At 37.0% G+C, this 12886-nt stretch overlaps 1 protein-coding gene across 1 annotated transcript; it reads left to right on the plus strand.

The window, feature by feature from the left end:
- Positions 1-5800: 5800 nt before the first annotated feature.
- LOC141644115 (uncharacterized) lies at positions 5801-12580 on the plus strand. The gene is made up of 15 exons (XM_074453564.1): positions 5801-6059; positions 6528-6951; positions 7544-7621; positions 8108-8163; positions 8562-8681; positions 8760-8830; positions 9056-9149; positions 9245-9454; positions 10183-10434; positions 10867-10975; positions 11081-11148; positions 11563-11632; positions 11743-11817; positions 11913-12004; positions 12207-12580. Exons 2-15 carry the CDS (start codon positions 6625-6627, stop codon positions 12280-12282), a joined length of 1698 nt encoding a protein of 565 aa, XP_074309665.1. The 5' UTR covers positions 5801-6059; positions 6528-6624; the 3' UTR covers positions 12283-12580.
- Positions 12581-12886: the final 306 nt, after the last annotated feature.

Here is a 12886-nt window from a genome sequence, read left to right on the forward strand (position 1 = left end):
ATTTGTGTAAAATCATGTTGCACCAAACATATAATCCCTTCATCCCGGTCATTTATTTACCTATTAATTAATATCGACGATGTTTAAGTAAATATCGATGACATTTTCTTTCCAAAAAATGTTGCCCTCGACACAATAAACTAACTTTTTCTCTTTACTCTTTTTTCTCTCAAAATCTCCTAAAACCAAGTAAAAAAAACCAACAACTAAGAATTTCGATTGGCATGGCGAAACCCGAATCACCGATACGTTAACAAATTAATCGCATTGTTAATTAAGTTAATTTTTTTCCCGAATCGTTTATTCTATTCGTTACTTGAATTACGTCATCTTATAACTAATTTGGACTAAACATTGCGGATTTAACTGACATACAAAATCATTCAACCCATGGCGAAAAGTTGATGTTCAACAATCAACCATGGCACAAATGTTGATATTCAAGGTTTAACCCTTGCCAAATGTTGAATATCAACGTTGCACCATGGTCCAAACGCTGAACATCAACAATCGGCCATGGTGAAACGTTAAATATCAACGTTTGGACCATGGTTCATCGTTGATGTTCAACGTTTGGCCATGACCCCCTTCTTCCCCAAATTCGACTACCACGACACACCTACAACTGTCCAAATCGACACAAAAACCACCCGTCTTTCCCAACAACACCACCCCAATTCGAAATGATCAAAAACCAATATCATAAATTTGCTCAATTTTGCATAATTTGGACTAAACATTGCGAAATTTAGCGGACATGCGAAATAATCCAACCCATGGAGAAAAGTTGATGTTCAACCATCAACCATGGTTCAATCATCCAACCCATGGAGAAAAGTGAATGTTCAACCATCAACCATTTGACGTTGCACCATGGCCTTTCTAACAAAACCGGCCGCGTTGCACTAGAGGTGATCAACATTGCACCATGGCCAAACGTTAAATATCAACGTTGTACCATGGCCAAACGTTGAATATCAACTTTGCACCATGGTCCAAACGTTGAACGTCTATAATTGGCCATGGTGAAGCGTTGAATATCAACGTTTGGACCATAGTTCATCATTGATGTTCAACGTTTAGTCATGGCCATCCTCTCCTTCCCCAAATTCGATTACCACGACACACCTACAGGCTACAACCATCCAAATCGACATGAAAACCACCTGACTTCGCCAACAACACGCCAATTCGAAATTATCAAAAACCATTATCATAAATTTGCTCAAGTTTGCATATTTAATCAAACAAAAGTAAAAAGGTAAAACCGTGGTAATTTCTCCAATACTTGAGTTCTTGGAGAAAACATAAAAGTTTGGTAATTTGGATACTCAAGCAAACTGAACACAAAATCTCATTGAAGACGGCGATATCTGTTACAAGCTTGTGACGGATACCATTTCCTCTCACAAAATACCCATGAGAGGTGAGTGGGGAAGCACATGGAGGTGCCCCACCTTGTCCCCTCTCCCTTTTTGTGAGAGGTCTTCAGCTTGTGACGGGATTAACCCGTCACAAGCAAGACGCTTTGCAAACTGAATTAGCAAGTTGGCGAAATAATTAATAAAGCACAATTTGGAGCAAATATGATCAAATAAAGTACTTTTTCAGTTGTGTTTATGTTATTTGTTGGATGGGAGTTGGGCAGTGGTTGGTGGTGGCGTGGTGTTCTGGCGGCTGGAGGCGGTGGTGAAAGATGGGTTGTATTTTGGGGGTTTTTTAAATTAATGATATGAATGCGAAAGCGAATAACTGACTTTAACGAACTGAACAAGTATCACGTGTTTGGCGTGACAAACAAACTAGAAAATAACGAACACAAAAAGGGGATATTTGATCGAATTAGACCTAATCCGAACAATGGTGATTGATATCCAATATCTATTGAATCACAATCGAGTTAATGGTTGAAATGCGTCAAACAATAAACAAGTTTGGAATGAGACTCGTCGATCCGAATTCAACAATTGCAACGCAAAAGTTTCTGTTTTTCTTATTAAACTTGATTCCATAAAAATAACATACAATTCCTACTTTAATAGTTATCGTCCTCTTAACTAACAATACTCCTATATATATATATATATATAATATAAATATAAATACAAAATAAAATATTAATACTTAATCAATAATCTAACAACCAACTAAATCTAATCTTTTGATTAGTTTTATTTCGTCCTAACTATTGCTAATTGCATAAGCTACTCCGAATTCGAACCCGACTCTCTCAGCTCACCCGTGTTTGATCCTTGTCCTTGCACTAAATTAATTAACATGCCATTAGAATCGTATCATCCCCTCCCCCTTTGAAGAGAATTGACCTCAATTCTTGTTGAATCAATCATCCCGGATCAAATACAAATCTCATAGGCCTAGATGCAAAATTGACTACCAGCAACAATGATGAATTTATACTCAGTGTCAAATCATCTTTTAATTCATCGTTTTCGATGCAAACTTCAAGCTCATTCATCTTGTTTAATTTCAAACCTTCCTTATGCCACATATGCCATATCAGAGCGTGCCTTCTTAACTCGTGTCTTCCACCCCCACCACCCTCCTTGTACGAGATCAGCAAAATTAAATTTTAATCTTCCTGAATAACCAATGTCAGCTATAACCTCCATAGGAATCTGGCTGATGAAATAATCATACCCACAAGCATTGCTTAATAATTTTTCATCGATGAACTTATCAAGAGGAGATTGATACACTCCCTTTCATTTTTGAAAAATGACCGTATGAAAATCTATAATTGTAATTTCACAATAAACAACATCAGCAGTTTCCTCATCACCATAATCATCAAAAATAGGTGACAAATCAAAATTTAAAGAAGAATTGTCTTCCTCCTCAAACTCTTCCGAAAAGAAAAAAATTTCTTGTGGTTCTCTGACTCTAATACTCCGTATTTTATACGAATTATGTATGTGACAAAATAATGAAATAATAATAATAATTATTATAGGATGGTAATGATAATACTTCCTCCATTTTTATATGATGTACCTATTTGTTGAATATATGAGTGAAGTATTTTAATAAAATGGGTATATCATATGAAAATGGAGGAAGTAATAATAATAAATTGTAATAATAATACGATATACTATACATGTATTATACATGTATTATACACGTATACCGCACTCACCTTATATATACCCTTATCCACCCATCATCCTTATCCAAAACACAATCTCAAATATCCACCAAAATCCTAGAGAGAAAGAAGAGAGAAAAAGAGAAGAAAAGAGAGAAAAAAGGGAAAATCATCTTTTGTCCCTCCGCCTCGAGATGGTAAGGTGACGGTTTTTGTTGAAGATTACTTTATTCGATCGTTTATGGAGATTTGCTAAAAGTAGGTTTATCCTACTCAGTTTTAATAATTTGTCTAATTGTAAAATGAGTCATATGTCAATTCATTTGCATTGAATGAGTCGGTAATTGGCATGTTATACGGTATCTTGCATTTATTGTATTGTCTTGTATGTCGGAGGACTTGGTGGCTTACTTGTTGTTATGAAGATGTGAGGCGGTTTGGAGACCGTCTCACGCTCGGGTCATCTCTTGGAGTTTCCCACTCCAAAAGGGATGTGCACATCAATGACTTGAGTTACGGAGGGACTCGTGTGGTTGAGACACGACGTCTGGCAAGGGATCCGGTTGGCTTTCGGACTCGGTGCGTCTGGGCGCGTTCCGGTACCTGTTTGTGGTTGTTGGTACGTCTAAACGTGTCCCGGTACCGTGGTAGTGGTTGTTTAAAAGCATGTTATTCATATCACGGTCATGTTGCGTACTCACACACTTTGAGTTGGGTCACACTCTATTTATTTATTGAAAATGACGTTTCTTTGTCTGTGTAATTGTCACCTATTTCCGGGGTGACCCGTGTCGATCCATATGATATTTCCGATCATAAGGGGAGCAGCTTAAGTACATGTTTTGCTTGTTGACGTGATCGAGATTTGGGTCGCGCTTTGGACTCGGAGTCGAGTAGCATAGTATAGATGACATAGATGGTAGTTGACTTGTAATTTGTATAGTTTACCTTTATTCATTAGTTTATGTTGTAATCACTAAATTTGTTATTTATTTAATAAAGTTTCTTAATTGTGATTGTGATTTCACTGCCTAGGGAAACCGAGACGGTAACATTTCCTACTTACCTTGACTGGGTAAGAAGGGGGTGTTACACTGACGATAGTTAATGATTCTATCTTTAACGATCTTTTATCCAAGTTGGGCTAAAGAAGTTGACTGCCACTTTATTCGGGATGAAATTATTAAAGGCACGATTAAGCCTAGCTACGTGCATACCAAACACCAATTGGCCGATCTATTTACAATAACTCTTGGACGCACAACTTTTGACGATCTTCTATCCAAATTGGGCGTCTCAACTCTCCACAAGTCCACGCTCCAACTTGAAGAGGGTATTAGCTCCACCAAAGGCTCCTAGTCGTTGCCCTGCATCTTCACAAACATGACAATTCCTACAATTTATTTCCCTAATTATTTGATGGCTGTTGATGTAATATTTTCCGTAAATATCTAGTTTGGTACTTTGGTTTATGTATATGTATCTCTGCATACTTTGTACAAAACACAACAATTGAATATAATACAACACTATTATTCACCCATTCACAACAATTTGTTTCGCAAATTGACCCCTAATAATAGTTGTACTCCGTATGTGAGAATATACATCATGGGATATACGCCCATACTAAACATTTTACTCCGTATCTATCAAATCCATACCCCGGATAATCATCTACTTTGCTTTTCTGAAAGATTTTAAAAAATTCAATTTGAAATGAATTGGTTGAGGAATATATTAATACTCCCCATTTCGAGGTGGTTTGATAGCCGGTGTCTTCAACTCACCTACCCTAGATGATCAACCTAGTTTTCTTACCTAATAAAAAAAAAATATATTGATACTCCCTCCATACCAATCCAAAGGTAACATTGATTTTTTTCACACCTGCCGAGACACGTTTTGTAAAATGAATATCTTTAGCTACACATTATTAAAAATTATAAAAAAATGATATTTTTGTAGCATTAAAAAATTGATATTCTTGTAGCATTCATGACGATAAATCAAACAACATCTTACATAACTATATTTTGTCTTATAAATTAAAAATAATATCAAAAATTCCCTACGATCATAAATAATACCATTTTGCTCAATACTCCCTCCATTCAACTCCACATTACAAGTTTGTTTTTTCACGTTTGCCAACGCGTGTTTTACGCGGTACATATCTTTAGCTACATATTTACAAAAATTATAAAAGTTAAATATTCTTAAGGGGGTGTTTGGTTGAGTATATTGGAATGGAATGGAATGGATTAGATCCTTTCCATTGTTTGGTTGGGGTGATTTGGAATGGAGTTAGATACCCAATGGATTCTAACTCCACCCCAACCCCTTGGAATCCCATACCCACCCTTCCCCATTGGATTCAAACTCCATTCCTCCTCTTTATAATTTGTGGTGAACCAAACAACATTAGACAAGTATGGATTTAGAACCCCATACCACCCTACTATCAAACTCTATTCCATTCCGATTTGTTGAACCAAACGACCCTTTAATGTGCTCTTAAAGACGAATCAAGTAATGAATATATTTTCACTTATATATCGAGAGAAAATCGACATTGAATGTTCACTTGTGAATAGTGTACAAAAGAGAAATTTATAATGTGGGGTTGAATGGAGGGAGTATTACCTTTGAATTGATACGAAAGAATTAGATTTTAAAACAAGTCCTAACGACAAGTCCTAATAATATTAGGACGTAAACAAGTCCTAAGGACAAGTCCTAACAAATGTCAATTTGAGATGAGCCTGTGATCCAAAGCCTTAAAATTTTAGATTTTTGAGACTCATCAAAGTAATATCGATCTTCTCCTCTCGACCTTCTCCGACCTTCTCATCTTACAATTGGTTAAATATCTCTTTCCTATAATTCCCTTAAAATTGACACATTGTTACCCTTCCTTCCTATAATCTTTATTCTTAATTCTAACATTCTGGTATGTTTTCTTTTTCTTCTGATAATTTTGATTTATTAGATAAGTTTCTTAATTAGACTTTTAGAAAGTTTTAATCTTTCGAGAATTGCTTTCTTATGATATACAAGTAATATTTGATTAGTTCTTTTTGTCTATTGAATTATGATTTTTGGGGATTTTTCCAATTGTCTGAACTAAATGATTAGTTGGGTTAATCTTAAATTCTAATTTTAAGGTAGATTAGATTTGGGTTTCGATTGAATTATGTTTTTGATGTGAAATCTATCTGGGTCTTTGACTTCAATGGGATTTAATGATCAATAGGAACGTGGGTATCGACCATATAATTGTTATGGACCCTCTGAATAAATCGTTTGTTTATCTTTGATTAAAATATCGCTCACAAAGAATAGAAAAGTGAACAAATGATTGAGACGGAGGGAGTAGTTTTTATGATGCTGAAGAAGACTTTATCTAAATTATGATTAGGTGGATATGAATATGAGCTGTTTGATCAAGGATTTGAGGTAGGAGGCTTTGATTCAAAGAAGGTTTTGATAGGAAGGGAAGGTGTTAAGTTAAAGAGATGTATAGCCAAATGCCGGTAGAAGTCGTAGAACCGACTAGGGGTGGGTCACCTACGGATACTGGAGATTCTGTAGTGACATTGGATCAAGTTCCTCGATGGAGTGATGCTGAGCAGCGATTGTCGTTAGAGCCTAATAGTGAAGAGACTGGTTTTTCCAGTCATCATTTTCCCGACCCTCTTGCATCGGCTTCTACATCAGAGAGTGGAAGTAATGGAATTGTGTCGAGGTTTCCCGTAGATCATGATATAAACTCGAGGCTTTATTTGTGGAGAGGACATCCTTGGACCATTGAAGTAGATGCTGTTGTTAACTCCACAAGTGAGGTAACCTGTCATACACCGATTTTAGTTTTCTTTTTGTGAGGTTTCTGTTATTTGTGCAGCGTCTTGTGCACTTTCGTTTAGATTCAATGATGACGTAACTCTTAATTAAGAGATTGTCAATGCTACTGATCCCTTCTTGTTGCGTAACTAGTGATATAATTTAAACATTACACCATTGTCTCAAAGGCTACCTCCCACTGGACTTAGGAGATTGGATGTATGCCCTTTTCTATTGTATCTAAAACACAAAGTGGTTTCATGGATGACCCTATTCACAAGTGTAATCAAAAACTTGAGTTTGCCACGGATTTTGGTTTGGTCAAAGACAATCTAAGTTAACCACATGCTTCACTTGGATAAATGTATTGTTATGCTTGCGGTAGATATTAGACATTCGAGACACTATTATATGTTGGAAAGGAAGAATTTTTGTTGTAACATATAGCGATAGTACTAAGGCATATTTTGTGTGTACTGCAACTTGCGCATTTGGGCCTTTCCCGATTCTTCTTGTGAATTTATTGTACATTTAAGCAAGTCTGGCCTATGTGCCTTGCTGACTGCTTAGTTAATCTATTTCTATGGTTAACAGAATTTGGATGAAGCTCATAGTAGTCCTGGTTTACACGCTGCTGCTGGGCCGGGTCTGGCTGAAGAATGTGCTACACTGGTAGGTTTTTCACTCTCGGAGTTAGTTTGAATTCCCAGCATTTTTACAATTGTTACCTTGTTACCTTGTCAGCTACCGTGCTGGACGGTTATGAATTTGGAAAATTGGTGGAAGCAAAATTTTCTCTTCCTTTTGTTAGTACATCAACTAGGTCATGCTGATTTTATTTTTATTTTTTTTAATCCACTTCCTGTCTAGAGAAGACAGATCGCTACTAATGCAGATCCGTAATGTAGAAGTTTGCTTTTACAAGGGCGAAGAGCCTTCATGTAAAAAGTACTCCATATAAGAAAACTTGGTTAGTATTTCATAGAGTTCATCTGACAATAACACCTTTGCTGAAGGTTCTAAAGTTGTATTTTATTTTTTATGTTTGCAGAAAAGATTTTTTCTCTCTTCCATCCATATTTTTCTAGGGGCCAACGTATATTGGCAAATTTAAGTGATGAATGAGTTAAGTGTTTATATACTGGCGTTTCTTTTCAGGGTGGATGCAGAACAGGAATGGCAAAGATGACAAGTGCTTATGACCTTCCTGCAAGGTAGGTATGACAAAAACCGTTTGCTTAGAATTTTGATGGTAACCAGTCTGTCTGCTTTAGTGAAGCTCCACATCAAAAATCATTGTCTACACTTCTTGATACGTGTAAGTCGTTTACACCCCTATGGGCCGTACCATGTGGAGTATGCCACTCACTAAAACAGAATTCATTTTCTCTATTGGTTTTATGCACTAGATGCGCCAGACTGTATTAATAATCCTGTAAGTTTGACTATTTAGTAGACTGGTAAGTCAATTCATATCCCAACGGCTGAGAGAGACGTAAAGGAGAACAAGAGTTGGGAGAGCATAAGAATGGACACTTAAAGCGTTGTGCTTTGTAGATTATACATGTTGCTTTCATCCCTGATGAATTGTGTTCTTTTTTTTAATTCTTAGGAAGATTATTCATACAGTTGGCCCTAAGTATGCAGTTAAATATCATACAGCAGCAGAGAATGCCCTAAGTCATTGCTACAGATCGTGTCTTGAGCTGCTTATAGAGAATGAGCTTCAGAGGTTTGAAACACTATTATTTTTGGTTTATGTGACCTATTTGTATTGTTCTTTTTGGTTATTCTATTTTTGCTTATGCAGCATAGCAATGGGATGTATCTACTCTGAGTCAAAAAACTATCCTCGTGAACCAGCAGCACATGTGGCTATAAGTAAGATGTCCTTCAATTTATCATTTCGTCTACTGGAATTATGTTTTCCTCCATTTATTTGTTTGAGATTAAGTACAGGGAAAATGAAGGGCTTTAATCGAGCACGTCAGAATCTGTACTTCAGTTTCCTCTGGACTTCCCACATTCTTCTCATGATATAATCCCAAAGTGTATCGTAGTACTGTAGCGAAAGATGTGGCTGAGTGGAATTTTTCTTCTTGTCAGGGACTGTAAGACGATTTCTGGAGAAGCAGAAAGATAACATTACAGCCATTGTGTTTTGCACTAGCACAACAATGGATACAGAGATATATAAAAGGTAATTACATTTTCTCACTGGTAATCATGCTTAAGTGAAATTATATATGCTGCTATCTTGAGAAATTATTTGCATCTCCTCTTTAATTTATATAGATTACTGCCTCTGTATTTCCCTCGTGATAAACATGAAGAGGAGGTTGCCATGTCTAAGCTGCCTGCTGATGTTGGGGATGAGAATGGCGCAACAACTGTAGATGAACGCAAAATCAGAATTCAGCCACTTCCTAATTTAAGAAAGATTGTATCGAAAACTTCACAAGCTTCAGATGACCTTCCTCTCAGTGATGTTGGATTGGTTAGGAGGTCAGTGTTTCTAGGTTGTACATATTGGAGAATATTAATTGTATGAGCTTAGCTTGGTTTTTCTTTTCTTTTTTTTATTGTATTCTTTCGCCAAAATGCAATTTTGTTTCGCTTAATATTAAATGCTATCTCCTTGTAGTCTTTCCATGTAGCTCTGCTTTCTTGCAATTCCTTTTGCAGTCTTTCTTCTCTCCAACGAGATGTAGATGTGCTGATATAATCTCTTTCTTTAGTGATTCACCCAAGAGACGTACTAGTATTTAGCATACTTCAAGGGCCATTGTATCTATATGGTAGAGCTGATCACGGGTAGCCTGGTTCATTGAACCCAGCATGTCCGGTTACAAAATGAGCGAGTATGGACAAAGTATTTTATGAATTTACAAAGGCCTGACCCGCTAGCCCATCCAAATCCACCAACCCGTTTTTTGGTGGGCCAGTAAAACAACGTGAGCTTGACTCATGTCTGGCCAAGTCTACATTTGATCACCTCTACTATTTGATTAACTTCGCATGACATTTTACCGTGTATTACTGCTGTTTCACATAAGTTATTCTTAGGGATCATATATGCCTGACTGCCTGTATACGGTAAAATTCGTATGTTGATGAAACTTTTGCCCATTTGGCTGCTCGCATGGACAAGATTAATTTAGAGTGGTCATTGTGACTATATTTAGGTTGTGGTATAATCGCCTATTTAAGCATTCTTTCGGCAAATGAAACAGGAATTCTGGATATTTGGATGCCTATTTGGATCCTTCTTTCATGTCACTACTTAAGGATCCAGATCAAAGGCGTAAGGAGCAGTGGGAAAAGGCTGCTGAGGCTCAACGTGGTTTTAAATTTACAAAAATGCTTGGATTTGGCAATATTGGTGCACCTTCATTATCTCCAGCCGAGGAATATACTCTTCATTCCAGATACCTTACTAAAGCAAACTCAAGTAATCTTTCTGAGATTGCAGAAATGAAGATCGTGTAAGTTTTACTATTATACTACTTCACCATTCGTTAGAACGTACATAACATCCGTTCATGATTAGTTTGTAATCCTACTGCGATAATTGCGAGGAACAGCTGCTATACATCTTATTGGTTGTGACAATACAGTGGCAAAAATATTCAGAACTGTAGGGTTTAAACCTGTTGTGCCTATGTTTTATTTGTTTTTTTATTAACAATTGAAAGAATAGAAAATAATGAGACTGGTATCAGGCTAGTATTTCTTATTAATATGAAGCTAAAAGTTTGAAGACGACTAGAGACTTGCTTTTTTTTTTTTGTGTCTAATCTGAACTTAAGTTGTATTCTGTATTAATTATTTAAAGTTCTAACATGGTAAACTTTCATCTCAAACTAATATTCTTGTGACTTGTATAATTGTTTACTTTCATGTGCTTTCTACTCTAGATATCGTGGTGGTGTTGATAGTGAAGGCCATCCAGTAATGGTAGTGGTTGGAGCACATTTCTTACTACGTTGTCTTGATCTTGAGCGTTTCATTCAGTATGTGGTAAAGGTAAAGGATCACGGTGTGTTTTCAACATACTGTTTGGAGTGTTGGCATTATCTGAATATACAATTTGGTTATCAACTAATGTGACCTCTTCATTTCGGGTTTCAGGAATTTGAGCCTATAATCCAGAAGCCATATAGTATTGTGTACTTCCACTCTGCTGCATCTTTACAGCCGTAAGAATCTGTTCCTCCTTTTGTCCATGAAACGCAATGTTTTGTTTATAGTATCGGCACTATGTTATACATTACACTGATTGGAACTCTGGAAGCTTCGTTTTAAAAACGGCGCCTCGGGTGCCTAAGCCAAAGACTCAATGAGACTCTAGCCGACACGCCTTGATGTGCCTTATAGATGATAATGAGGTGCAGCCAGCAAGGTTCACCACGTGTCCACGCTTATCTTGAAAATACAAATGCATTTATAAAAACAGTGCGATTCGCGTCTCTGAGCGTGCGCCTTTGCGCTTTGTTGCTTGAGAGAGAGGAGATATTTCCATATCTATGTTTTATGCACCATAGGTGTGACTGCATGCGCTTTTGAGCCTTTAGGCATTGGAATAATGTTATTGTCGTCTTTGTGGTGTACAGCCAACCAGACCTGGGATGGATGAGGAGACTACAACAAATACTTGGTAGAAAACACCAACGTAATCTTCATGTATGTCTATCAAATGCTTCAACCATACATCAACCTCCACCGTCTTTGATAATAGATCACAATTTTATTTTATTTTTGTAAAAGCTGATGGTTTCATTTGTTTCATGTAGGCAATATATGTTCTACACCCAACATTTGGTTTGAAAGCAGCCATTTTTGCACTACAAACGTTTGTGGATAATGTGGTATGTGTCCATCATCCTTTAACGTTGATACCGGATCTCTTTTCTACGTTACACAGTTAACAGTAGCTTTTTTTTTTTACTGTGACTGGGCCTAGGTGTGGAAGAAAGTGGTCTATGCTGATCGGTTGCTACAACTATTCCGTTATGTTCCACGCGAGCAGCTGACCATCCCTGACTTTGTATTCCAGTTGAGTTTTCACATTCATTATATTTCTGATGTCGTCGTAAGGTCTATAATCATCATGATAAAGTCTAAATTTTTCATGGTAATTTTCTGTGAAATGGGGTCACTCAAAATCGAACTCGACACAATTATTTAAGTTGTCATGAGTAAGTTGCAAATTTTTGCCAGTACTTTTGTTGTTGATGATGAATTTTCGTCAATTTAGGCACGATCTGGAAGTAAACGGGGGAAAAGGTCTGATCGTAGATCCAAGAACCAAGTACGTGTACCAGCGGCCTTAGACCGGAGATAGGTTTGGCTACTGAATCACTTCTAAACACTGATCTGTACAGGCGTAATCGTGTATTGTCCGATTCTTGCTCTTTCTAGCTCCTGAGCCGAAATCCAGATTGGGCGATGTAGATCACTATTCTTGCGCACTGGATTCTTTTGTTTTTCCTTTAAATGTTTGGTTATTACTGTTTCCATTTGATTAATTTTCTCAATTTTGTGCAGTTTAGTAAAATAAAGCTCCTGGTTCTTTTGTAAAAAGTTTGAGAATTTGTGTGATTAAAATTAATCTTTCATTCTTGTATCAAACATCTCTTGTCTTGGCTACGGAGGGAGGAGGCATTTCCAGGGGAGTGCAATGGGTGCATCGGCACAAGCACAAGAAGAAGAACAAGTTCCCTCTTGTGAGGGGTCAAGTAATACCCATGTGGCCATGTGGGTAGATAAGATAAAACAGATTGCTACTCTCTAGGCATTCTGCTTTTGTCTTATCCACCACACATGGGTAATACTTGACCCGTCCCAAGCTTGCGACGGATATGCTCGTGAGAATTTGTGAAAGAATTTATTGAGTCTAATGGTTGTGTTACTTGTGTACTATTCCGTAGCTGATGG

The sequence above is a fragment of the Silene latifolia genome, chromosome 2, assembly GCF_048544455.1.
Source record: "Silene latifolia isolate original U9 population chromosome 2, ASM4854445v1, whole genome shotgun sequence".
Lineage (NCBI taxonomy): Eukaryota > Viridiplantae > Streptophyta > Magnoliopsida > Caryophyllales > Caryophyllaceae > Silene > Silene latifolia.